The sequence below is a fragment of the Exophiala oligosperma genome (genome assembly GCF_000835515.1).
Source record: "Exophiala oligosperma strain CBS 72588 unplaced genomic scaffold supercont1.4, whole genome shotgun sequence".
Taxonomy (NCBI): domain Eukaryota; kingdom Fungi; phylum Ascomycota; class Eurotiomycetes; order Chaetothyriales; family Herpotrichiellaceae; genus Exophiala; species Exophiala oligosperma.
The window spans coordinates 2,175,693-2,201,794 of record NW_015622821.1 but is presented as its reverse complement, the minus strand read 5'-3'; the positions used below and the strand labels follow the sequence as shown (position 1 = coordinate 2,201,794).

Sequence of the window (26,102 nt, the reverse complement as noted above, 5' to 3'; positions counted from 1 at the left end):
TCGCTCGCTTCGGCATCGGGCTTCGGTTGTCATGACCTCGTCACATCGAGGACCCTCTTCCCTGGGTTCAGCTCCCGGACCTCTGCCCTCTTGTTTTTTTGATTTTGACACAACTTCTCACTTGTCCACATGTACTACCTGACGTATATCGTATGGTACCCAGGCAGAGAGCTGTTCAATCGCATTATTGACGTTCTGAAGGTGGATTTTCCTTCCCTCCCTCATCCCAATACTCGTACTTTCCGTCCCTGATACTCGATAGTACTGGTAATAATAGTTCATATCCTTGCTTTGTCCTCCGTATCCGTGGTTCCATTGCCAGGTTTTTTCAGCTTCATACCCATCCGACCCTCGTCCCCCGTGTCTTGACTGGTGTCTTGTACGATCTGAGATACTGATACTCGGTACTCCGTACAATAAATCTATTCTCGTCCCGCCACATCCCCATCATCATCCTCCTCATCATCCCTCGCGTCTCGCCTCACGCCCACTCTCACGAGGACGGAGTACTTCATGCAGTGTTCGCGTCCACGACGTCCTCATACTCAGCCTCATGCTCTGCAACTTCTCTTGAACCAGCTACAGTAATACAACCAACCACTCAGAGCTCTTCTCGGCTTCCCGACGTGTTGTTGGTCGAAACTCCCCGAATCGCCGCAACAGCAAGCGCCCGGCCCCCCAGCGATCCCTCTTACCCTGCAATCACCTCCATCAAGCGCCTGCCTGCCCAGGTGGCCCTCTCGACGACAACTAGCTAAGCTACGCGGCACTCGTTCGCCCGTCACTCGCTTCTCCCAGGAATTGCTGCATCATCTCGACATCACCACAGATCATCAGTCCTCAAACAAGCGCCCGCCCGTCAATGCTCTGCTGGTCAACACTTCCAACACGTTCCTGACGTGCCCTCTACGCCGTTTCAGCACAGGCTCCGTATTTCTCCACCCCGGTATAATCATGCTTGCTGTCACGGACCCTGGAGTCGGCCTGAAGTTTCGAAATAGCATCCAATCTGAGGCTGTCTGCGGTGCCTGAAAAAGCCGTGGCGTCACGTTTGTCCGTGGCCAGACTCGACTATAATTTTCCACCCACGCCTCTCCCAAAACTTGCAGCTGTTCAACCGTGGTCTCTCAGCTGGACTGGACTACACATTTTCCATTGTTGGCCTCATTTGCGACTGTCTTGCTATGAACCAAAAAGGTTCTCTGCAGGCCAGATTACCTAGCAAGTTACGGTACTCGAGGAACCGACAACAGGAAAATAAAAAGTGCCGGCCCGGCGGCCAAAAGACGAAACCCCTGCCAGCCGAGTCCTCCTTACATAATCCACCAGTCCAGCAAACATGGCTCCGACAACCCTCGTGACCTTTTTAGTGTACGTTGCCCTCAACGTTGTTCTGTGCAAGAGACAAACTAACCAGCATGCAACAGCCGCGTGCCTCCTTCGACTAGGTCAGTGAGCCTGTACGGTTCCTGGGACAACTTCTCCACAGCCTATCCCATGCAAAAGGATTCCCGCACGGGCCCAGAGCATTGGTCCGGGTGTCATAGCTTTTCCAACATTATCTGTGACGGCGACAATCAACCGATAGGAATTCCAAGAGATGGCGGGCTGAAGATGGGGGGCACCTACTGGTATTATGTATGATTGCTTTTACTTACTCCTCCTGCGGTGTCGGGTACAAAACTCACCACTTCTGCAGTACAAGTTGGACGACGATATCGAGTTTCACAATTCCGCCGAGCATTCGACCACGGCTTGCCCTCTCCTTCCGGGCCAGCTCGTCAACGTCCTGAATGTCCCTTTGGCTATGAGCAGCAGCAGACCTCGAAACGATAGTGTCAGCTCTACTAGCTCCGAGTTTCGCACTATGGATCCTTCTGACAAGTTCATGAACCCCAGGCCAGTGCCTGCTAAGCCTTCCCTGCCGAGGCTGAAGACCTCACCCACATTTCCCCAACAATCCTGGTCATCGAGTAGCTCTCCCATCAGCGCCGACTATAGGAGAGGAAGGTCGGCATCTTCACGAGGTTCATCACAGCCAGGCAGTGCCACGACTCTGAGGATGGCCAAGTCGTCAAAGAAACCATCACTTGAGATGCTCAATCGATCCCTTTCTCGCGGAAGCAACAGATCTGCCGGCTTCATGGGCGCGATCCGAGCCTTGAAGTCTCCGCGCATACCTAGTCCTGACACTGCGTTCGATCGAGGACGACCAGAATACAGTCCGGCTACCTTGATGTCGAGGGGAAGTTCTCAGCGAGGGACAACACCAAGGACGCCCACAAACGAGACCAAGCAGCCGCTAGAGATAGAGGAGCTTTCCTCGGCTGGTCCGTCAAGGGAGCTGGCCCTGCGAAAGGATGTTGATATTTGGGTCGAAGGTTCCGCAACGGTGGCAATCCCCTCCTTTTCCCAGCACAGAAGACAGCGCTCACTGACACGAGAACCGTCATCTTTGCGCAACCCTTGGTCACGGGGGAGCACGCCGGAACGAAACCCCATCGAGCAGGCCAATACCCCATACCGGCCTCTGGAAACCCTCAGAGAAGTGGCATCTCCAGCAACCACTCCCGGTCAACCTCTCACGGCCGTCAAAGTTGCCGGTCATCAGCCTGTCGATGATTCACAGGCACCGCTCGACCTAGAGAAACGACTGCCTACTCTGCCAAACACTCCATCTTCCGTATACCCCCCGAGCAGTGCAGATGATTCTCCTAGCCAACAGCACCAGGGGATCGACCTACAAAATCTCAACAGCCGCTTCTCTAGCACCACCATCGAGACAGGATCTCACGTGGATAGCTACATCAACAACGAGCGAAGTCACTTTTCTGATTGGACGATCAGTACAACCCGGATCTCACCTCGGTCGGAATATGCATCCAGTCTTCTCGATTTTGAGCCAATGAGTCCACCCTTGGAATCAGAGCTCGATTACGGTGACTGTCAGTCCATCGAGGTTATTGAGCCGGCCAGAAACCCACACGAGTACAAGACATCAACACATACAGAATCCGCTCAGGCTGGCATGCCTACGGCACTCAGCATCTCAACCCTCAGTTCCGTAGCTTCTTCAGCGACACCCAGTTCTCACGTCGATTTAGACAGTGCCAGAGACGCAGACTTTTCCTGGGGCAAGTTTCAGCATTATAGCCTCCCGACGGAAGATGGGGCTTCTGGGGTCACTGTCAAATCGGCTGTGACAACGGAGCAGGTGGCCCCGTTGGTTGTCGGTGAGCACAATCGACCGAACGAATTTCAGTCTCAAGGCGCAGTACTCGGTGGTTCAAGCCTTCCACATTCCACCGGCATGCAGGAGTTACTGGATGAACTGAGCTACCTCAGTGGTATGATCCAGCAACATTGAGATCCTTCTCTTTGACCGACAAGACACCTTTGCATATTCTTACCCAGGGTCGACAAACTGAACGACCCCCTTTCCGATTTTACTAATCCCGTATAACGGAACCCCAGTTCTTTCTTTTTTCGATGATACCAAGATTTGATAGCGTTACCTGTATCTGTATGGCGGTGGATGGTAATGGTTGATTTGACGAGACGTGATGAAGAAAGGAAGGATCACAGGACTACAGGTGTAACGAATTTCTTTTCAAGTTATGAAAAGTGCCAAAATAGGCGGAAAAGCCTGTATGGTTTTGGTTGTAGAGAGTATCGAGAATAATGACAAATCATTTGTGATCTACTCGCCTCGGGTCTTCTAGACAGTCTGAGAATTTTCGGAATGAAATCAATTCAATTCAGACGTACTGTCATCGAAAGCAATGATTGAGAACAGGGGGGATAATCGAGGTGTTGAAACTGAGTGATGATTGACAGCATTAAAAAACGGCTTGGCTAGATTCGGCCCTAGCAAAATACTACTGTGTACTCCGTACTTTGTATCCGTATCTGGCGTTGTCGATTTTCCCTACCACGCGTGCTCCTTTCAAAGGTGAAGAGTTCTGACACGCCCTTTTATTTTCACATTGAGTTTATGATTGGATGAAGGAACGATACACACAGACATACAGCAGATGATACGTGACAAGGGCGGGGAGCTTTTTTTTTGTTCATGATTCACGAATCCCGAAATTCATGACACTGGGTAAATAAAACAAGACGCGTTCGGGCATTACCACTGCAGCGTTGTCGTTGTCGTTGTCCTTATACCTGACACCCACGAGCCGCGGGTAGGACGGGAAGAAAAACGCAGCAAGGATTCTCTTTTCTAAGAGACTCTATTTGAAAGGTGTCAACGACCGACAATGCATCAAATCGCCACGACGACACTGACGGAACCATGTCGGCCCGCGTTACTGTCGTACTGTCCGACCATGGACCTGGTGACGACGGTGGTGAAAAAGGTCCATAACGACCACAGGGAGGGGCAGGTCGACGTGTGGAGGTTGAATGGGCAGAGGGTCTTTGGGGCCGAGTTCGAACGTGGTGGTGGTGATGATGATGACGATCAGGACCAGGATCAGTCGGCAGGGCTCGAAAGAGACGGAGAGGGATGGATTAGGGGCGTATGTTGGAGGAGAGATGGTGAGTTAATGTTAACCATCTTCAACAGGAACTAGTTCCTTTCGTGTTTTGATCGTTGATCATGGATCACTAATATTTTCTGCCGCCCTACAGGACAAATCCTCGCAGTAGCCTGTGCGGACGGTATGGTCGCCTTGATCAATGCATTCACAGGCAAGGTAGCACATCGAATCTCTACGCAATCGCAAAAGCGCATACCACAGCCACGACCTCTGTCACTTTCTCAATCACAGACGAGTTCGAAATCCTCACGACCAGCCTCATCATCATCACCTTCATCATCGTTAAAACCTCAACAACAGCCACCATCATACACTCCGACATGCATCTCTTGGAATGCCCACTTTGCGTCCACGACTTCCTCGGCCATACGGTCACGACTAAACGAAACCGATCCTCAAGTCACACTCGACGAGATTCTAGGGCTCAGAGCCGACGTCGACAAACTTTTGCGCATGAAGGCCGACCTGCCACGAGAGCTGAGCGCGCTGGACATGGAGGTATCCTTGCCCAAACTGGCCACGCTGCCTCCTCGTGGTGTAGGGACCGACGACGACATCTTCAGCTCTCGATCAAGCATCGACGCCGTGTTTCATGCGAATGGCCAAACGGGGTCTGGGTATGGCGGCTCCATTGACCGTGTCGATGCGTTGCTGGTAGGCTTGCAGGGTGACGACGGTGATGGATGCGCCGTCCATATCCGGATCTTCGACTCTTTCGAGATTGGGACGGTGGATGTGGGCGCATGTCTACCTTCTGGCTCCAAGGGTGGCAAGGTGATCAGGATCGAAAGTCATCCTTTTCTGTCGACGGCCTTCCTCGTGGTGGAACGGACGACGGGAGACGGGGATGACAGTGCGAGTCTGCACCTGCTAGGCCTGGACATGAGCTTTATTTCTCACACGGGCGGGAATCTGCCTCTTGTGGCGAGAAAGGCAACGCAACTGGGCAACCTGCTACGTTATGTCGCGCAGATCCACACGCAGCTGGCGTCTGAAGTCAAGGCGGCTTTTGACCTTCCCGGCCGATTTCTACGCAACATCAACGAATCCCTGGCCGAAGGAGACGACTATGTCGATTTCGTGCACGCCGCGCACCATCTGGCCGTGACGGGCGAGTGCGACGGGAAGCTCAAGGAGTGGTTGGTCGACGAGGTGGGAGAAAGGGGTCTGAAAAGGTGGGAGAAGGCCGTGGGAGACTGTCTCGACATTGTCCGGAGGCTGACGTGCGAGTGTCTCATTCCTGCCCTGGAGAGGGGCCAGGTGGTGCTGTCGAGGCTTGATGGCCTCGCACAGTTCGCCCCGACGAGCTCGCGGTTGGGCTTGGACGAGAAGGATGTGAGAAAAGTCACCGAGACCATGGGTGCTTTGGCCATCCTGGCCGAGGACCTTCTCGAGGATGTCAGGATGGAGATGATCGAGTTCGCCGCATTCATGAAGTGGCTGAAGTGGGAGTGTGAGGTCGAAGCCCTCGAGGAGACCAGTGAGAGGGCCGCGGAGCTCAGGGAATCCTGGACCGGGGAGAACGAGTTGGTAATGGTACTAGACTATATGTCGGGCGCCATGAAGGAGAGCAGAATAAAGAAATACATCGTCCCAGACGACCCGGGTCAGCCGACGGCGGGTGCTCTTTTCGAGGACAACACGGACGCCGGGTTCTTCGTCGACTACTTGAAGAGAAGAGCTGCACAGACCAAGGACAAAAAGAAGATGCCTCCTTTTGGCGAATTGGTAGAACGACTACAGATGCAAGCCGAGAGAGCTTTCGGACAGGTTGCGGAGACTTTCAGGAAGAGCATACTACCCAGTCATCTGCTAGAGTTTCCGAAACAGTGCGATCCCCAACGACTGGATCTCAGGATCGTGCCAGACGATGGTGACAGAAGCCTCTATCGGCTCTTGTGCATGTCGAGGGATCAGCAAGAAGAAGAAGGCAGTCTACATTACATTGTTTCCAGCATGCAGCAGCAAGAAAAAGGAGGCAGAGGTCTGAGTTTCGGCCCGACTACACTGCCGCTATCTCGCATCCCTGGGGCGAAGGACATTCTGGACGTCAAGTTTGTCGATGACGAAACATGCATGGTTCTCGCCAGTACAACGGAGAATGATGTTAGGATATTCTCCCGGATGGCCACCGGCAATGTGGAGGCAACGACAGATGATTGGGAAGTGCATCATGTCTTTGAATCGGGCAAGATGAACTCTGGCATGACACCGGCCAGACTTGAAGTCAATGGGAGGGTGGGAAGGAGGGTCGTTGCGGTTGTAGACGAGGCTGGTCTAGGATATGTTGTGCTCGACCTTGACGCTGCTGCTGCGGATGAGACTGGGGAAGAAAAAGAAGGTGAAGAAATGAGCGACCAAGTTATGACTGGTTGATGGTTCGGGGGACAAAGTTTCTGTCAATCCGTATGACCAGCAATGGAAAAGATCACACAATCAGAGAAGAAGAAATTCGGGCCAGGTCTTTGAACCAACATTACACAAAACCGAGAAAATTGAGGCATTGTGGTTACAGGTGAGGCTGACGAGAAAGGACCAAGGCCGACGATTGGCCCAAAGTGACAGGATAAGCGAGCTACACAACCCTTGTCCGTCGCTGATGAGACTTTGCGCCTCAGCCTCGGCCTTGTGATCAGGCTCAAACGCTGCTTCCGACGATGGCAGAACAGCGATGATGAGATGGAAGAAGCAGGTGGCCAGAGGATATTGATGATGCCTTGAGCAGGTGGTTTAGATACTGCCAGCAAAAGTGAGGGCCAAGTAGTTCTAGGTCAGATACCTAGGAAGGCAGTGGTGATGTTCATTAAATCAGGTACGGTACGTCCGTACTCCGGATAGTACTCCGTAATCCCATAATAATGAGTAACGGCTTTAACTCATTTAGGCGGTAAGGAGCATGGTTAGGTACGTCAGTTCTGGCTTAGGCGACGTATTTAGCGGTCACGATGGGCGAGTCGCAGGCGCAGGCACCGGTCACCAAGAGGCTACGTTTGGGCTCTAGTGAAGCCCCGTAGACGCATCGACATCCCACATCAATCAATAATCCCAATTCTGCTTGCAAAACACCACAAATCGCTGCGTAGTTATTCGCAGCCCTTGATCTCTTGCTCAAAAACATCGACCGCCTTTCCTTCTCACCTTTTCCGCCTCCTCTACGCACAACCCGCAGGTCGTTCTTTCCTTGACTCCAGACCTGCGTTCGCTCGTCCCCCCGATTGTCCTTCTTCAGAAATTAGAATTCCTCTTTTTTGAGTCTCTTCTCTCCTATTTGAAACGGCAACAAATCGCACCTTTTGCAGCCTTCTTCCCGCTGCGGGCTCTTGTTCTTTTTTTGGGAACCAACTTTTGTTCTCCGTCGTCGTCTTGACCGCTGATCGACTGGGCAGCCATGGACGTCAATCAAGTCCTGGAGAACACTTTTTCTCCGGGTGAGTATTTCATGTCTTGATCTTTCTCTTTTTTCGCCCTTCTAACCCTTGTGTCTAGATGCGACGATTCGAGGCAACGCCGAAGAACAATTGAGACAAGCCCGCGAGGGAAATTTTGTACGTCTTTTCCACCCCCTTCACCACACCACGTCAGCACCTCCCAACTAACCACCCTCTTGGCAGTCTGAATACCTTTCCATCCTCTCTCGAGAACTCGCCAACGACCAAGCCAGCGCAGCGGTCCGACAGGCCGCCGGTCTAGCCTTGAAAAATGCCTTTTCCTACCGTGACATCACCCGCTTAAGAGAGGTCCAGGCACGATGGCTACAAGGCGTGGATCCTCAGATCAAGCGACAGGTCAAAGAGCTGGCTCTCAAGACACTCAATGCCACACCCCAGGCCGCCCTTTCCGCCGCCCAGCTCATCGCGACCGTCGCCGCCATCGAACTGCCCCGCAATGAGTGGCCTGATTTGATGCCTGCTCTCGTCCACAATGTCGGCTCGGGAGAAGACAAGCTCAAGCAGTCGAGCCTCACCACCATCGGCTTCATCTGCGAGTCGGACGATCTCGAGCTCCGCGAGTCCCTGGTCGGTTACTCGAACGCCATCCTCACGGCCGTTGTTCAGGGTGCGAGAAAGGAAGAAACCAACCAGGACGTCCGGCTATCTGCCCTCTCGGCCCTTAGTGACGCTACCGAGTTCATCCGCAGCAACTTTGAGAATGAAGGCGAGAGAAACTACATTATGCAGGTCGTGTGCGAGGCCACCCAATCACAAGATATGAGAGTGCAGGCGGCTGCCTTCGGATGTCTCAACCGGATCATGGGCATCTATTACGATAAGATGAGATTTTACATGGAAAAGGCCTTGTTCGGCCTGACGATTGCGGGTATGAAGAATGACGAAGAAGACGTGGCCAAGTTGGCTATTGAATTCTGGTGCACCGTCTGTGAGGAGGAGATCAGCATTGAAGATGACAATACACAAGCACAGCAAGAAGGTTCCACTGAACTACGACCCTATTTCCACTTCGCTAGAGTCGCAGCTCGAGAAGTCGTTCCGGTTCTGCTTCAGCTGATGACCAAGGTGACGGAGGATGACGCCGAGGACGAATACAACACTGCCCGTGCAGCTTACCAGTGTCTGCAACTCTATGCACAAACGATCGGCGGGGAGATCGTCCCAACGGTGCTGGCATTCGTCGAACAGAATTTGCGCAGTGAGGACTGGACCAAGAGGGATGCCGCCGTATCCTCGTTCGGTGCGATCATGGATGGCCCCGAGATCAAGACCCTGGATCCCCTGGTCAAACAAGCCCTCCCAGTTCTGATCGGCATGATGCAAGATCCCGTCGTCCAAGTACAAGATTCGGCAGCGTATGCACTGAGCAGAATCTGTGACTATTGCTCGGACTGCATTGACCCATCAACACACCTCCAGCCTCTCATGTCGGCTCTCTTCAATGGCTTGATGGCCAACCCAAAGATTGCCGCATCCTGCTGTCTGGCACTCTTGAACTTGACGGAGCGATTTGTGGGTGAAGACGGAGCTGCTGCAAACCCTCTTACGCCACATTTCCAGGACAGCGTCACCTCGTTGCTGGCCGTCACGGAAAAAGAAGGGGCCAATAACCAACTTCGAACTGCCGCTTATGAGGTTCTTGGCGGTTTCGTGACCAATGCTGCTCATGATAGCCTACAGATTGTGGCAGAACTTTCCAACGTCGTCATCCAACGTCTGGAGGCCACAATCCCCATGCAGAAGCAAATCGTTAGCATTGATGACAAGATCACTCTTGAAGAACTGCAAGTCAGCTTGAGCAGTGTCTTGCTTGCCATTGTTCAACGGCTCGAACAGAACATTGCTCCTCAAGCAGACCGAGTCATGCAGATCTCATTGGAGGTTCTCAATGTCACTGGCCAGACCGCCGTTCCTGAAGTCATTTTCCAGATTGTCAGTGGGCTGGCAAACGCTCTGGCAGGCGATTTCCTCAAGTACATGGACTCGTTTGTCCCGTATCTGTACAACGCCTTGGGCAATCAAGAGGCTCCAGATATGTGCTCTTTGGCCATTGGTCTTGTCAGCGACATCGTCCGTGCATTGGAGGACAAGGCCCAACCTTATTGCGACACGTTTATGAACTATCTTTTGAATAACCTTAGGGTATGTCGTGCTTGATGTTGTCAAAACTCAATAACTAACTTGATGCAGTCCGATAAACTTGCCAACCAACTCAAGCCTCCGATCCTTGAGACCTTTGGTGATGTCGCCACCAGCATTGGCGAACACTTTGAGACTTACGTGACGGTGGTTGCCCAAGTCCTTCAACAGGCAAACAACGTGTCTGTTGCAAATGACGTTTCATTTGACATGCTTGACTACATCGTGTCACTTCGTTCAGGGATTGCCGATGCCTGGTCCGGCTTGATCTTAGCTTTCAAGGGTACAGAGAAAGGTGAGAAATCTGGTCATAGGAGATATGAACGACTTGCTTACATACACAACAGTGCAACTTCTTCAAAATTACGTCCCGACGATTTTCGAATTTCTACAAACAGTGTCGAACGACTTGAACCGCAACGAAGGACTCCTGAGGGCTTGCATGGGCATCATTGCGTAAGTCACCTCTTGATAAAAACTTCATCATCACTAACAGACTCGTTCAAGTGACCTCGGCGAGGCATTCCCAGACGGATCCCTCTCCAACTATTACAGACAAGAATGGGTCACGAAACTCATCAAAGAAACTCGAGCTAGTCGCGAATTTTCATCACGAACCATTACTGCAGCACGTTGGGCCAGAGAACAAGTCAAACGACAGACTCAACATCAAGGTACCGTCATGACTTGATGTCGAAAAATATCTCTAGTCCCGATTATGCTTATTCATCTCCCCGGCATCGACCACCGCCGTCCTACACCATCCTTGCCCAACACTAGCACCAGCACCAGCACTAGCCCAAACCAAGCACAGCACAGCACAGCACAGCAGTCCCCAGTCTGTCAGAACGCTGACCACCGGTCGTTGAAAAGGTCATTTCTCATCAGAAGCCGATACCATTGTGGAATCAGCTGAAGTTGATGACGAATCAGACCTTCAACGGTACGGAGCATATGGTCACGTCGACAAGCGACAACCCTTCTGGCGCAACCAGATTGGCATTCAGCCACAGCACCCCGTGCAATCACCTCGACAAGTACCACCGAGTCGTCCAACTTGTCCGAGACCACTGCCTCTCCTGCCACCTTGTTACTATGGCCCTCAACTCGGCACTTACTGCGGCCGCATCAACTATGAATTGCTCCCTAGGTGGGTATCAGGATGGACCGACCGATCCTCTATAGATGAAGATCAGACCTCGATCTTTTCCTTCAACCCCAGTACTGGACACCCGTTATTGGAAGAATGAAAGATCAGGGGATGGTTGAGAGCAGGTAGCATGGACGATTATCGGAAGGTGTATTGGCAGGACTGAATGTACCGACTGGCGCGTTGATTTGGAAATACACACAGACAGAGCACCATGATACCCCCTCGCATATTTCTATTCCCCCCTTTCTTCCCTCCTCCGTCCCACCAAATTTCCCCCTTTTCCCGTCAATCCTTTGCGTGTTCGAAGGACATGCTTGGAGTTTTCTTGGGGCGAAAAAGACACTTTAGAACGAACGCTAGAGTGCATTTTTTTTGTCTTCATGGCCTCATGATATGTTTGTAGACTAGTCATTTGAATTTGCAACCCCCCCAAGACTTGTTTTTTCCTTCTCGAGTTTGAGGTAGACAGACAGACAGACGAACAAAGACAGAGACAGACTAAGCGAGTGTTTTGTGTCAAAGTTGGAGAGTTGATGATTGGGGGGTTTTTTTTGTATTAGAAAATAGATTCCACCGTCCTTTTCGTCACGCGCCCCGGGAAGTACCTCTGTAGGTATGTGCCCAGTCGGTAGGAGGGCATTTTGGCTTTGACGTAGCAAATCATGTTCACAGGGTGCTCACTTTGATTTTCAGGCCGACAATGCCGCACCGACAGAGAAAAGAGTCTTTTGTGGGGGGGAAAAAAAAAGGGTCGCGATGAGCAGCGACAGAGCATGTCCTTTTTTCTTTCTCTCTCTCTCTCTCTCTCTCTCTGGAGGTGGGTACGTGTATGCAAGCACCCGCTCTCACTCAGTTACTTGTTTAGTGGAGAGTGAGTGATGTAGGTGTACAAAAACTGAGTGGTACTACTCGGCCAATACCAGCCCTGTTTGGAAGGGAGGGAGGAGATTCTTGGACCTCCTGAAACGTTTTCCACACAAGTACGGAGTGACACAACAACAACAATGACCACGACAGCAAAGTACCCCTTTTTTTTCTTCTCTTCTCCAATCGACCGTCGGCTTGGCTCGTTTTTGGAGCGAGGAATTGGTCTTTGGTGTCCAACGTTCCGTCCGTTTGTGCCCTTGTCCCGCAAAGGGAGACAGAGAGAGAGAGAGGAAGAAGAAGAAGCGGGCGTGGACCTTTGTTGTATTGGAAAGGGGAGCACAATCTAGGCAGGCGCAGGGTCGAGTTTACGCTTCTTCTGCTCCTTTTCCTCTCGTTGACCTGGACTCGTCGTCCCCTCGTCGTCGTCGTCGTCATCATCGTCGGCCGTGACGTCCCCGGCATCACATTTCTGAAGACGCTTAGCATTCTCATCCGATTTCAAACGTGTGTCGTTCTCACCAGCTTGTGCCTGTCCCTGGGCCTGGGTCCGCGGTGGGGATGATGAGGTCGTCGTCATGTCCCCGTCAGGCGCAACGGCGCTCCCGTTACTTGTCGCACCCGTAGATTGTCCTCCGTTTCCTCCACCACCACCGATCTCCCTCTCTTGCCCGAGCTTCCTCTTGTTGCCCTTTTGCTGGTTCGCGGCCTTTTGGGCCTTCTTCTTGGCCTGGGACTCTTCGAACCTTCTCCTGTGGGCCTCCTGGCGGGCGATTTTTTCGGCATTCTTCCGCTCCTCGATCGCCTTCAGTGCGGCACTGACCTCCTGCCGTTCTTTGTCACGCTTGATCTGTTCGACCTCAAACATTCTCGAAATCGCCGGGAAGAGTTTCTTCATCGACGCGATCTGCGAGACTCTGACTCTCATGAGGTCGAAAGCGACACCAATGTTCAGGTTGCGAGTGACGTCCCCATCCAACCAGGCTGTAGCGTCGGACTTTTGAGACACTCCACTCGCTTCTTCTTGAGGTGCACCGATCCCAGGACCGGCCGTCATTTCACCGTCATCGTCATCGAGCAACTCCTCTTCCGACACACGCTCCGGCATCTTTACGCCGCTGAGCACCGGGATCTTTTGGTACCTTTGGCTAAAGTGGGTGAGGATCAGGTTCTTCGCCCGCATGCCCAAAGCAACACCGACTGCCTCTCCCGTCGTGCAGTGCTTCTTGGCCTTCGCGTCACCCTCGAGGCCATCGTCGAAAGTGGCCTCGTGAACAAGGACATCGGAATCGGCGCCGATCTGGCAGAAGGATTCATTCGGTCGACAGTCGCCACTGTATGAGAACTTGAACCCGTCGTTGAACGTGACAGAGATTGCTTGAGCACCGTGGCAGTGATTGACTCTTACCGTTTTTAATTCCCGAATGGGGACGTCAGCCTGCCGAAGGTCGAATGGCAACCCGCGTAGTGACATGGCAGGCGATCTTGCCCAGTGGCAGACAACAGGAATGCAGAGAGACTCTGTCCGCGCCCCGAGAACCGTCTGATAATCGTCCATATAGTCAATCATATTCTCCTCCGAAATCAGACAAGGAGGTGCAGGACGAGGCGCGCCCTGACTTGTACGCGCTTTGCGAGCTGCCATGGCAGCTTGAAGGATTGACATGGTACCCAGGTGATGGTCGGCATGAAGATGTGAAATCCAAACAGCCTTGAGATTGTACAGTATTTCGTCCAGCTGCTCTTTATCATATAGTCGTCTTAATTGACCCAACGTCCCCTCTCCACAATCAAATAGGTAGTTGCCCATTCCGTGAGGCATTCGAAGCAAGACAGCAGATACGTTGCGGTATTTCGATGGCGCCGCAGAGCCGGTTCCCAACGTTAGAATTTCTGGTTCCTCTAAATCACTAGATGAGGCCGGCGTAGATCTCTGATATGGGGACATGTCCTCGGGAAATAAATCTCTGATCGTTTGGTCCAACGCGAGACCCAATGTCGCTAGGTCTTCGGTTGCCGGAACTTCACTGTCATCGAGAGTAAGCTTTGGTTCAATATTGACCTTCAATCCCCTCGTTGCAGCGACAATTTCGATCTCAGGGTCATCAACTTTGATCATCGCCCGCACGTCTTGTAAATCTCTGCCCTTTGCATGCCGACAGGGTTTGTATCCATTGAAATTGTCGTATCGAGGGACCGTAAAGAACTCCGAAGCAATTTTGGACAGCCTCAACGAGGATCGAGCACTCGATGTTTGGGTGATATAATCGGTGCTGATATCTGGATGCGATATGATATGTTTCATGGACTTAAACTTATGAAGCAGCGACTGGAAACGCGGGCTGAAGGGCAGACTACCTCTGCACACCCAGACAGCCGCCTCGACGCCCTCAAGGAGTTCATCACCCTGGTCTCCTAATTGTGTCTCAAGAGAAAGGAAATGGGAGACCGAAGGGACGTCAAAAATGGCGATGCCTCTTCCCGGTCGGCCTGGTTCGAGAACCATGTCTGGTGTAATCATTTCACCCTTTTCGTTTTCAACACTTTTGCCGGCAACCAGCTCCGCAAACTTTTTGCCAGGCTTGAGGGAAAGTTCCTTCGCTTTTTGGGGCGAAAAGGCGCCGCGCTGCGCATGCCCCTTGACGATATAAGACATGGAGACATTGCTTGGAAGTCCCGATGCATCAGGAAGCTTCTCAACTGTCGACGCAGGCCAAGGGGTACGTACCAACACCGCAGTATCGAGCGTTAGTCCACCAATGTTGTTCTGGTCGAGGCATGTGTGGGGCTGTAGTTCCTTGGTTTCTGGGTTTCTTGTCCATACTAGGGCAGGGAGATTGATGTCTTTGAGTTTGGTCTCAACAAGTCGATCTTTTTTCCATCCAGAGTCGAACATATTGTTCACAATTTTACTGCGAAGAGCCTGTTCGGTTTCACTACGGAGCTCGTCGAGCTCATGCTCGCAAGGAATGCGGTCAGTATCAGATAGGTCGGTGATGTCAGAATCAGCAGACGTATCGGCGCCAGGATGTGTCGCGATTGCCCAGGCACGAATGTTTTCGTCTTCATGGATTTTTCGAGGCATTTTGTGTTTAGCTGCATCGAATTCGTGAACGGAAAGGGGCATCCCTGTGCGAAACACAAATCTTCGAGCGCAGGCAAGAGATTGAAGTTGTTTCGGCCCTCCGTAGATATTGAGTCTCGGTCGTTGGTTCGAGCCATCGCTTTCAACCTCACCCTGCTGTACATCAGCCATGGTAAGGATCGTACCTATCAGCCCTCCATTGTTCCATTCAGTTTTGCCGGTCAAGAACAGCCCTCGGATCTTCCGCAGGCCTAGTCCGCGCTGGATGGACGCTCTTTGTGTCCCCTCAGCTAGTTGTCCAATAAGATATCTCTTGCTGTCAAAGTGCAACAGTAGACTAGTTCCGGGAGTATCAGAGGTTGGTGTAGTTATAAACTGGGCGTGAAAATTCGTCCGTACACCAACAGATTTCAGTCCATGATCGTGATGGCTCATCTTGACAATCTTCGCTCGCGCTCTTCGCAGCTCCGTCTTGGACGGTGGTATATTTCGCCGCTTCCTCACGGCAAGGAGTGCTGTCTTGTGAAAATTTCGTATTTCCTTCTTCCTTTGCGCTTTCTTGTGGGCGCACACATTGCCAGAACCGGGCGCCGTTTGTGATGGGAGGCCTAGATCCGGATGATTGCCGTTTGATCGGCCATGGGACTGAGTAGTGGGCAATCTCAGATATTTGACAGTCGAAAGATGTTTATAGGATTGTGCAAGAAAAGGTACTCGGGGTGTACTCAATCGTCTGGTAAGCAGCCGGTGCGTGAAGAAGGCCTGTCGGCGAACAAGAGCACGAGTAAAGGAAGCCAGGGCGACAGTATGCTTGAATAATAGACAACACAACACCAGACAGCAAGCATATGGTATACTAGCTCATCAAGAAGTCAACTTGTGCCAAAGGAATGTGGGACGGTGCGTCTCAATAAAGATGGATGAGTCGACTTAGAAAAATGTTCCTGTCTGCACAAATAAAATGTTGTCTACGAATGCGTCACTGCGCGTACTGTCCCCGCCAATTGGATCGACTCAAAGTCCGCTCACAACTTGCAATATACCATTACTACCCCGTCTGTATAGACGTATTATCTCTACGGTAATCGTTCATGTATGTCCAACTGCGCGTTGCTTTTCGCAAGAGAGCATATGCGCCTACGTGAGCAGAAAGTGGAAAGGAGAGAAACAGACCAGGTTCATAAACTATATACTACCCAAGCATTCAAAGGCTAGAAGGATGGACATCTCATCTCATCCATCATTCATCCCTGGCACCATTGTCAATAATAAAATAATTCACTTTACGTGCTCGGAGTAAAGTCTGCAAGTCTACTGCAAGCTGCATCCAGGATCGAACACATTCTTTTCAGACTGTCCAACTTCTCCTCTTCTGTTATGTCTTCATCCGTGGGAACCGGGGTCAAGTCAACATCAGCAGAAGACTCGCAACAGGCAGGTACAGAGGAATCAAAGTACAATGCAAAAGCCTCGCGGTCTAGTACGACAGAGTCATCGACCTGAGTGGGCTTCGATTGCTCTGCCTCGTGTTCAAAGGTTCTAGGAGTCTCTGGAATGGCTGGAGTCGATTTAGCAGACTTCAATACACTCGAGAATGATGATGACTTTGGGGACAGAGCTTCAACATCAAGCACAGGAGCTTGAGGTAGTTCTGTCACCGCAAATACTTGGAAGTCGTTCGTTGGTAGGGCAGTCATCCAGGCGTTAGAAGGCTGAAACGCCGCAAAATCCATTGGTGTTTCCGGTATCAAAGCCATTCCTATTTGGGGTTGTTGAACGTGCATCTGTTGGGCACTGTTATGGGAGGCAACGTCCTTCTGGGCGGACTGAGGCTGAGACTGACTTTGGTTTTGACCAGCCTTTTGTTTTTGAGCGTCGAGTTGAGTGTTTGGCGCCGGGAGGCCGGATTGGCTCAACTCTTGTAAGAAACCAGAGAAGGCCTGCGAGGAGAGCAACATGCGGGTGAGATCGGTGAGACGGGTATTCTCTTCCCGTAGTTGCTGGTTTTGTGTCCGTAATTCATTTGCTTCCTGTGCCTTGGCAGCGACTTCGCCTTCCAGTTGGCCAATGTATTCTAAGGGACAGTCAGTAGGAAGATCATCTGAGGCCAGGTACATGACTACGACTCACCTTTTCTGCGAGAGCGGAATGCACGAGCTGATACTTTGTTTCTGAGCTGTCGTCTTTCTTTGCTGGACAATTTCTTGCCCTCTTCGCTGGCCAAAAGCCTTTCATCATCATCCATTTCGTCTTCATCCTTCTTCATCTTAGGCATTCCTGAGATGCCGCTGACAGAAGCATCTTCTTCTGAGTGAGATACAACACTGGCCTGTCTCATGCGGTTGAGGACTTTAGAAATGCTCTCTTCAACAAGAGGATCCTTGGTAAGTGGAGTCTTGGTGGGCGAGGGAATTGGAAGGGGCTTCTGTCCTGTAGGTCGCTGCTGCTGTTGACGGGCCATTTGCTCCTGTTTTTGAGCCTGCTGCGCTTTTGCTTGAGCGGCTTGTTGACTGTGCATGCCCGGATAGATTCGTTGAACCGGTGCGGAGCCATTGTTGCCAGCGCCGACCAATGTATTGGGACTGACAAACTGGTTCTGGCCAGAGGATTGGTCCGGGAAGAACATGGCTGGGAGATCGTTCGGGGAATCCGTCTCAAAGTCCATGTCTGCAGGGTTTTGCTTGAAATCAAACTCGTCCAAATTACTCCATGGCATATTCAATGTCTCGGTGGGCATGACAAACCCTCCGGTCGATTCGTTGTAGTGAAGTCCGCTTGCTCTGTTGATGTTGAATGTGCTCGCTAATGCTCCGATAGGAATGCCTGTCTGTTGATGATACGCATCATACTGGAAGCTCGGCGCAGGGAAGGATTGAGACGAGGCGGACGAGGCAAATGTGGTTGCGGAATTGGGGAGGGTAGACGATTGAGGAGTCAGCATAGGCACTGACCTCGCGTTGGGAGTCGATGACGGGGTGAAGTCGTTGTCTAGGTTAAGAAAAGAATCGGGATCAAAGTTTGTGTTGAGATGGTTCATCCTGGAGATGTTGTTGATGGTTGGGGGTGGGTTGGTGTGTATCGGTCTGCGCGGCCAAGGATGTTGCCTGGATTAGCGGGTTCAATGTGACCGCCTGCGGATAACGATCGTTCTGAGGCGGATGGTGTTGAGGTCGTGTCGATGAGGTTCTTTGGGGGACAACGAGGGTGATCGAGGCGTCTGGGAGCAGGAGGAGTAGTAGTGAGAAGGGAAAGAGTAGAAAGGGATGAGAAGTTGGCAGTGAGTTGCAGCTGGACTGGGAAGGGATGAACAGTGAGCAGTGAATAGTGGGCAGTGGGCAGTGGGCAGTGAGCAGAGGGAGACAAGAGGGACGAAGACCAGCGCCCGTCGGGCCCGGCAGAAGCCAAAGATGAGTGACTGAGGCTGTGCCGTGATTCACCTCCAATCACATTCTGTTTGCGACTGGCAGCGACGGAACACCGGCATCCTCCACTCCGGTCCTCCAACTCACCGAGCCACCTCTTTGGGTCATCCTTGGGTGCCTTAGGGATTCGTTCCTAACACTCGGTGCATCGACTTGTGCTGTATCTCCGACCCGAGTATTGTATCGAATGCTGGTCGATCTTCTACAAGAGTACATATCCAGATTATGGCACTTACAGATCCCTGTACACAGCGCAGTACTTGATCCAACGCCCACGGAAGTACCTGAACACCGCACGTCCCCTTGTTTATCCATATTACTGGCTGCTGGCACATCGGCGTGTGTTCTATTCATGGTAAAGTCTCAGTTCCACTTCCGGTACCTGCAAACTGAGTTTTTCTGGTGGTCTGCGAGGACATCAATTGCCGCGCTGTCAAATCAAATCTGTTTTCAAACGACAGAACTCTGCGGTCTTCGATGTATGAGAGAGTCCTACTGTGCAAAAGGGTTATTCTGGGGATAGCTGGCATGTCAGACGTGAACTAGACGTCTCCTTGATAACCTTCACTCGGTCGACCCTTTAGCCACAACCAAGAGCCGTGTGCTCCGAAACACCGTTGAAACAGCCCCTGTTCTGTCGGAGCCACAGCTGTCATCCCTGAGATTTTATTGACAGCACGCGAGATATGAAATGAGGTAGTCGTGACCTTGGTTCTCGCGAGCTCGATCCTCGCGGATTGCATGAGTCGTGCCCTCACACAACCACTTTTATTGTGAAATGACGCTTGCTTCCCAATCCACTAGTGATACATAGGGCACACTTCAGCCCTCCTGCGATGTCCAAGCCTTCAATTACTCATGAACCTGCTCGCAAGCTGACGTAGCCCAGCAGCCACATCTGGAAGTAATCCTCCAAAATTCCGAATGCTCCGGTGTGATTCGAACAAAGGCGACGGAAAAGACCTCGTAAGCAGCTTGGCAGCACCAGTAAGCCGTGTTTGATGGAATTCAGTGAGAACGAGGAGTCAATCGCTGCTATTAGGCGCCTGTATCACGTGACTCTATGGAGCGCCACAGACAGCCACATTGCACAGCCACAAGCTGCTGTCGACCCTTTCTTACTCGTACGAGGCGGTACGAGCAGCACCAAACAACTTGTCGTCCATCTCCGAGTTTTTCATCTTCTCCTCGTCCATCAAACGGCTGTGTGCTATCCAAAAGTGAAATTGTGACTAATCGCAGTTGCATCCTCGCACTTCACCTGTCCTCGGTTGAAGCCATTCGTTGGAACATTTGGCTTGCTTTTTCCGCGCGTGCCTCATCCTTCATCCTGTCCGAGTCCATGTGTTTGTTAATCATGATAATATAGCTTTGTTGATGTCTGGTTTTCCAATGCCAGAAATCATTCCACTATTTCACACCTCGTCACCATGGCTGAGGCTGCTTTCAAGCAGATGATAGCAACCTCGTTACGTCAAACCCGGCCGCAATCTTTTCGCCACACGAAACCGCTTCGCTATCCTCAGCGTCCTTTGTCGACCGCAGCAGCTGCGCAGCCGAGGCCAGCTAATCAAGACACACCTCAATGGCAAGCGCATAAAGTGGAAGGGTCAGGACAACCTGCCCCGGAAAGACGTCGTTTGGACAAACTGCGCAAGGAACAAGAACCGCGGTCCTTCTCCTCCTTTTTGACCGACAATTACTCCAGAGAGCACAACTATCTGCGTATCTCCGTCACCGAACGTTGCAATTTACGATGCCTTTATTGCATGCCCGAGGAGGGTGTTCAGTTGTCTCCATCAGAGCAGCTGTTGACCACTCCGGAGATCATCTACCTGGCCGAGTTGTTTGTCAACCAGGGCGTGAACAAAATTCGACTGACGGGTGGTGAACCTACAGTTCGGAAAGATATAGTCGAGCTCATGCATGAAATTGGGAATCTTAGGAAAAATGGATTGAAAGAACTATGCATTACTACAAACGGGATATCCCTGCACCGCAAGCTGGATTCAATGGTCGAGTCTGGTCTAACTGGGGTGAATTTAAGCTTGGACACCCTCGATCCTTATCAATTCACCATCATGACCCGCAGAAATGGGCATGACGCAGTGATGAAATCCATCAACCGCATTCTGGAGATGAACAAACTCGGCGCAGGCATTCGGCTGAAGATCAATTGTGTGGTCATGCGCGGACTGAACGAAAGAGAAATACTGCCGTTTGTCGAACTTGGCAGAGAACAAGACATCGAAGTGCGCTTCATCGAATACATGCCATTTGACGGCAACAAATGGTCGGAAAAGAAAATGATTAGCTTTGGCGAGATGCTCGCGCTTATTCGGCAAAAGTATCCCGACGTCCAAAAAGTTCAAGACCACAAGAATGACACGAGCAAAACATACCAGATTCCCGGTTTTGTTGGTCGCATTGGTTTCATCACCAGCATGACGCACAACTTCTGTGGCACATGCAACAGACTTCGCATTACTGGTGACGGCAACTTGAAGGTTTGCCTTTTTGGAAATGCGGAAGTCTCCCTTCGTGATATCCTTCGGGAATCTAACAATGGAAGGCCTATTGACGCTGAAGCCATGGAGGCCATCAGGCAAATCGAAATGGACCGACGACAAGGCCTTCCAGATAGTACTGGTGAGTTGGGGTTCTCTGAAAAGGAAGCCAGATTACTCGACGTGATCGGCATGGCTGTCAAACGGAAGAAGGAAAAGCATGCCGGCATTGGCGAGCTGGAAAACATGAAGAACAGGCCAATGATTTTAATCGGTGGGTAAGCCATATCAACATATTGTCCCCATCCCAGGTGTTCACGGTCTATACGGAGATATAAAACAAGCATATTCTCACTTGGAGGTCACGACCATTTCGTAATGAACATAGACCCATATTCAAGTTTGAATACACGCTCTACGTCGAGATTTTGTCCTTGTTTGTGTGGTCAGTTGCGGTGCTGACTTGCTCTGTAGATGACATGCCCTCTTCTTCTCCCACCTCTCCTTTGCCTCGATCGTACTCAGAGCTTCAGTCCAGCACGCATCCCAGCAAATATCTCTCGTCATCTATACCTTTCCACCTGTTAGGAAGTTCGACACCTAGCATATCTCGGCAACAATGGCGGCACTTCTCATTCACCACGGCACCCAATTCAGCACTCTCTCGTCGATGCTATCATGATTCAGCTTCACAACCAACAGGGCCGAGGCGAGCCCTAACCAAGAACACATTCCGCTACATTCGCTGTCAAGAAGCATTTCGCTTCCTTCCGACGACCGAGCCGGAAAACATCCCCTCTTTCAGAAGCCATACCTGGCCCGAAGCCAGGGCTCGACTCAAACAACGCAAGCTATCTTCCCAAGAAAATGTGCGCCACAGCTCCTCCTCATCATCAGAATTTGAGAAGGATCCTCCCGAGCTGAACCATCTCACATCAGATGGTGAAGCTCACATGGTTTCGATCTCGGGTAAGGTCCCAACAAGACGATCCGCCACGGCAACCACCGTTCTGCTCTTCTCCGACCCTCAGACGTACAGAGCCTTGCTGGCAGCTCGTCTGCGCAAGGGTGATGCCATAGCTGTGGCTCGCATCGCCGGAATCCAAGCCGCAAAGAAGACGGCCGACCTCATCCCACTCGCCCATCCCGGCCTGTCCATCACGGGTGTGAAGGTCCGCCTGGAGCCGTTCATGAGTGATCAACTCCCCAAGCCGTTCACCGCCGGGTCCCTGGGACTGAGCCCAGACACGCTGAGATTTGGCGGCGTCGCGGTCATGGCTACGGTCGACTGCGAAGGCAAAACAGGCGTAGAGATGGAGGCCATGTCGGCCGCCTCCGTCGCCGGCTTGACCATGTACGACATGCTCAAGGGGGTGGACAAGGCCATGGTGTTGACGGCGACTCGAGTCGTTGCCAAGAGCGGTGGCAAGTCTGGAGACTGGGTGTGGGACGAGAAATCGAACGCAATTGTCAAAGTCAAGGTCAGTGCCGTCGACAAAGCGCAGAAGACGACTGCCCCCGGATATCGGGAGGGTTCGCAAATTGGCAGGGCCGGTGACACTTCAACAGCCGACGCGGCGATGTTGAGAGCTTTGGAGCAACAACATCACGACATCAAACACAAAAAGATCGCCTCGTTGACTTCCCACATGCAGAGGGAGATTGACAGTGGCGTCCTCATGCCGAACATCCGCAACCATTGGACTCGGTGGGTCGAGAGCGAGTCTCACAACGAACCACCAGAGGCAAACAACGAAAGACGACCGACCTCGACCGGCGACTCTGTCCCCGACACGAGGAACATGGGCAGCATGAGTCACAAGCAGTCGACGGAAACGGTCCCGGTCGGCGCACCCTCTGAGGCACACACTCGCGATAACCAGGATTCATCCACGACCATCCTGCGTCGAGGCAGGGTCAGTACACGCGAGTTTCTGTCCACGAGACGGCAGCGGCTGACGGACATGCTCGAGAATGGTGGGGTCCCACAGACGTATTGATCATTTGGTTTTTCTAATACCACGATTGTACGTACAACAACATGCATGATTCATGTGTACGTTATATGTACTTGTATATCCTGTATTCTTTTGCGAGACAGAGAAAAAGCCACTGCAACCCCGGCACTCGCACTTACATGTCAACAACAAATGTTTATTTATTTGGCTCATCAGTCGTCATTGTGAAGTAATCAAGTCTATTTATTCGTGCATAATTGCAGACGGGGTATCGTGGCGGCCCAAAAAAAGTCGCATCAAGTACATAAGTGATTGAGACAGACGTCCGGCAGGTTCTATAGTCGTGAGCCTGAACAGAACAGCCACCACCGAAATGAACGCCTCAGTCTCATCCTACTCCTCCTTTGACCCATCCCAACAAGATCTATCACGTGTGTAAAAAGGAAACAGATCAAAGGGCAAAGCCAATCTCCGTGCGCCGATGTGAAGGTTCCATATGGTTTGAAGATAGATGCCCGAGAAGAAAGAAGAAAAGAGAGAGAAAAAAATTCCAAGAGCAGCGCTACACCAATCGCTAATTGACGACCACAAATTGAACGCCATCCACACCGAAATAAGACGCCATGGCAAAATGAGTAGACAGATGGGAGGCACTATTTCAACCACACCTGCTCAAACACACCTTTGAGGGGTTTTTGTCCTATAATTTCTTCCATGAACTTCTCACTTACCGGGGTGGTCAGTGGACTCCAATGTCCGAAACGTGTCTGGGCCCAATCCAGACAAAAGTGATGAGTCCTCAGGAATTCGGGAGGTTGGGAGGACCTGGGACCAGCAGCAAAAGCCCCGGGAGCCATCTTCCAACGACTCTCGTGTACTGTGGGGCCAATGGCGAGATGCTCGAGACTCGGTTTGTTACTGCCGACTGAGGTCTGCGGAAAGGCCCACTCGATGAACCTGTTCGCGTACTCCTTGATGCTGTAATCGCCGACCTGGGAGCAGACCCGGTTCTCCGGGAAGTTGCGGACGTGCATCGTCTTGAGACGCGCGAGGGCGGGGAGTGATGTTTTGCGCAACCTCACCATCTCGTCGCTCCAGGGGAAGCCCATCCCGAGCTGTTCGATGTTCGGACAGAGGCGTGCAATGTCGTCGATCGTGTCCGCCCAGAGGTCCGATGAGTATCCGCCGGCCCCGAACGGACGGGACGTGTCCAGGCCGAGGTGCTCGCGAGGCTGGATGCGAGCCTCAAGGACGAGCGTGCGCAGTGTGGGGCCGTGGCCAGCGATCAGAGTCGAAGGTCGCTCGAAAATGGTGCCGTTTTCGAAGAGCACCGAGAGTGTGCGGAGACCGGTGAAGGATGTGGAAAAGTGCACCAGGGCGGCTTTGAGGGCGGCCGTGGGACTCTCGTGCCGCAGGAGGAAGTGTCTGAGGGACGGAAGGGTGCGAGGAGTCTGCGGAGCGTCAGCCGAATATGTGACCCAGGTAAAGGCCGTCGCTATCTCGTCGAGAAATTCCGTGGTGCCGGGGCAGGACTCCAAGGAGAGGCGTTCAAGCCCGCAGAAGAACAGGATCCGGGGAATCGACGACGGTCGAAGGTGCATCAAGTCAATGCCAGAGAGGGAGAGGTCGCGCAATCGTGGCATGTTTTCCATGGCAAAAGCAGCGGAAAAGAACGTCTCTTTTGGTTGTGGGATTCGTTCCAGCGAGCCAACTCGTGAGCTGTGGTAGGCCATCAGCAGTGGTTTCTCCTGTCCCAAGTGCAACCTCTGCAAAGTATTTGTGCTTGCCGATATGATCTTCTCAACTCCTTCTCCGTCGTTGACAGTCCGACATTCGAGACCGGTCAGGTTCGAGGGGACGATCGTCGGCTCCAGCGAGGGAGCGAGTTCGCAGAAACCGAGAGACTGTAGACTGGTCCCGTGGCGGTGCGTGAGTAGATTCAAGGTCTGTGCCGTCAGGGCAGTTTGATGAAGCAGCCTGTCGCCGTTAGCCGATGCTCGGTGTCTGCAATTCAATCCCACTCACATAAAGCTGATCAGTCGACCTGCGGGTATGATGTCCAACAACCGGTCTACTTGGTCATGCTGCGAGACAGTCTCGGTATCTCTCTTCCTTGTCCTTTCATTTCTGAGTGTGATATGTCGAACGGAATGAGTCACTGGAGTGCGGAGAATGGGAGTTCGCAAGGCTTTGACTTCTGATAGACTCAAGTCCACGTCGTAGTACAGACGAGCCATGGCTGCGTCTTCGAGGGTACGGCATGTTCTAGACAAGTTGTAAATATCCCTACGAGTGTCGAGCTGATCTATGTTAGCATGGAACCTTGCCACGATGGCGGTAGGGTCTTACATAGTTGACAATGTGTAGTTTCAACTCGTCAGGTAGCGTCAACAACCAGCAAGGCTGCGCTATGACTGTGGCCGCCATTGTCAACATGGTCGAGACGTGGAGAGCACACGGCTTCTGCAAGGACAAACACAATATACAATAGATCCTGCTTTCTGTAAGTTACATCATCATCTCAATAGAACTCGAAGAAGCCGTGCAAAGGTGGTCAATATTTCGTATAGCGATCGACGGGATTGGTGCAGGGACATTTTTTTATATTGGAAACACGGTCAGGTTTCAATCTCCATCGCGGTCCGCCACGAGTGATGCAGCATTATGGAGTGCTGAGGTTTGATCCAGCGGTGTGCTTTTCCCACCTCGCTCGGGAATGTCTGCACGAGCATGACTGGTGGAAAGGGGCCAGGGAGACGAGAGAGACGAAGGCGATAAGCGTGTTGTAGGGTGATTCAAACAAAGTCCGGATTGAGGACCACGAAGCGGCCGGAAGGTGGATCCAATCGAGATTGACGTAAAGGATGGAAATCCACGAGGATGATGGAAGCGTTGGGACGATATCGCAGCACGGCGCACTCTTTTGCCATTGCTCGGAAATTCCAAAGGATAAAAAATATTCTATGGAGTAATCCTGA

General features: G+C 51.9%; 7 protein-coding genes across 8 annotated transcripts; 4 read left to right on the top strand and 3 right to left on the bottom strand.

Moving 5' to 3' along the window:
- The first annotated feature begins 996 nt into the window (after positions 1 to 996).
- PV06_04893 (uncharacterized protein) lies at positions 997 to 3,686 on the top strand. The gene is made up of 3 exons (XM_016405841.1): positions 997 to 1,371; positions 1,428 to 1,638; positions 1,700 to 3,686. The coding sequence occupies exons 1-3, from the start codon at positions 1,340 to 1,342 to the stop codon at positions 3,365 to 3,367; spliced, it is 1,911 nt and encodes a 636-aa protein (XP_016264047.1). The 5' UTR covers positions 997 to 1,339; the 3' UTR covers positions 3,368 to 3,686.
- A 414-nt stretch (positions 3,687 to 4,100) lies between these two features.
- PV06_04892 (uncharacterized protein) lies at positions 4,101 to 6,923 on the top strand (the record flags this gene model as incomplete). Its single annotated transcript, XM_016405840.1, has 2 exons — positions 4,101 to 4,545; positions 4,639 to 6,923. Exons 1-2 carry the CDS (start codon positions 4,266 to 4,268, stop codon positions 6,921 to 6,923), a joined length of 2,565 nt encoding a protein of 854 aa, XP_016264046.1. The 5' UTR covers positions 4,101 to 4,265.
- A 700-nt stretch (positions 6,924 to 7,623) lies between these two features.
- PV06_04891 (uncharacterized protein) lies at positions 7,624 to 12,114 on the top strand. Its single transcript, XM_016405839.1, has 6 exons — positions 7,624 to 7,975; positions 8,034 to 8,092; positions 8,159 to 10,138; positions 10,187 to 10,430; positions 10,483 to 10,591; positions 10,643 to 12,114. Exons 1-6 carry the CDS (start codon positions 7,936 to 7,938, stop codon positions 10,824 to 10,826), a joined length of 2,616 nt encoding a protein of 871 aa, XP_016264045.1. The 5' UTR covers positions 7,624 to 7,935; the 3' UTR covers positions 10,827 to 12,114.
- PV06_04890 lies at positions 11,528 to 16,142 on the bottom strand. Of its 2 annotated transcripts, XM_016405838.1 has the most exons (2): positions 12,675 to 16,142; positions 11,528 to 12,624 (listed from the first exon to the last, which is right to left on the bottom strand). In XM_016405838.1, the coding sequence occupies exons 1-2, from the start codon at positions 15,670 to 15,672 to the stop codon at positions 12,617 to 12,619; spliced, it is 3,006 nt and encodes a 1,001-aa protein (XP_016264044.1). In that variant the 5' UTR covers positions 15,673 to 16,142; the 3' UTR covers positions 11,528 to 12,616. The 2 variants fall into 2 exon arrangements, with proteins under 2 accessions (XP_016264044.1, XP_016264043.1); XM_016405837.1 differs by having other exon boundaries at positions 11,528 to 16,142.
- A 230-nt stretch (positions 16,143 to 16,372) lies between these two features.
- On the bottom strand, positions 16,373 to 18,625 carry PV06_04889 (uncharacterized protein). The gene is made up of 2 exons (XM_016405836.1): positions 17,368 to 18,625; positions 16,373 to 17,311 (listed from the first exon to the last, which is right to left on the bottom strand). Exons 1-2 carry the CDS (start codon positions 18,272 to 18,274, stop codon positions 16,521 to 16,523), a joined length of 1,698 nt encoding a protein of 565 aa, XP_016264042.1. The 5' UTR covers positions 18,275 to 18,625; the 3' UTR covers positions 16,373 to 16,520.
- Positions 18,626 to 19,787: 1,162 nt separating this feature from the next.
- On the top strand, positions 19,788 to 23,336 carry PV06_04888 (molybdenum cofactor biosynthesis protein C). The gene is made up of 2 exons (XM_016405835.1): positions 19,788 to 21,444; positions 21,641 to 23,336. The coding sequence occupies exon 2, from the start codon at positions 21,646 to 21,648 to the stop codon at positions 23,164 to 23,166; it is 1,521 nt and encodes a 506-aa protein (XP_016264041.1). The 5' UTR covers positions 19,788 to 21,444; positions 21,641 to 21,645; the 3' UTR covers positions 23,167 to 23,336.
- Positions 23,199 to 26,101, bottom strand: PV06_04887 (uncharacterized protein). The gene is made up of 3 exons (XM_016405834.1): positions 25,474 to 26,101; positions 25,150 to 25,424; positions 23,199 to 25,101 (listed from the first exon to the last, which is right to left on the bottom strand). Exons 1-3 carry the CDS (start codon positions 25,558 to 25,560, stop codon positions 23,778 to 23,780), a joined length of 1,686 nt encoding a protein of 561 aa, XP_016264040.1. The 5' UTR covers positions 25,561 to 26,101; the 3' UTR covers positions 23,199 to 23,777.
- Position 26,102: the final 1 nt, after the last annotated feature.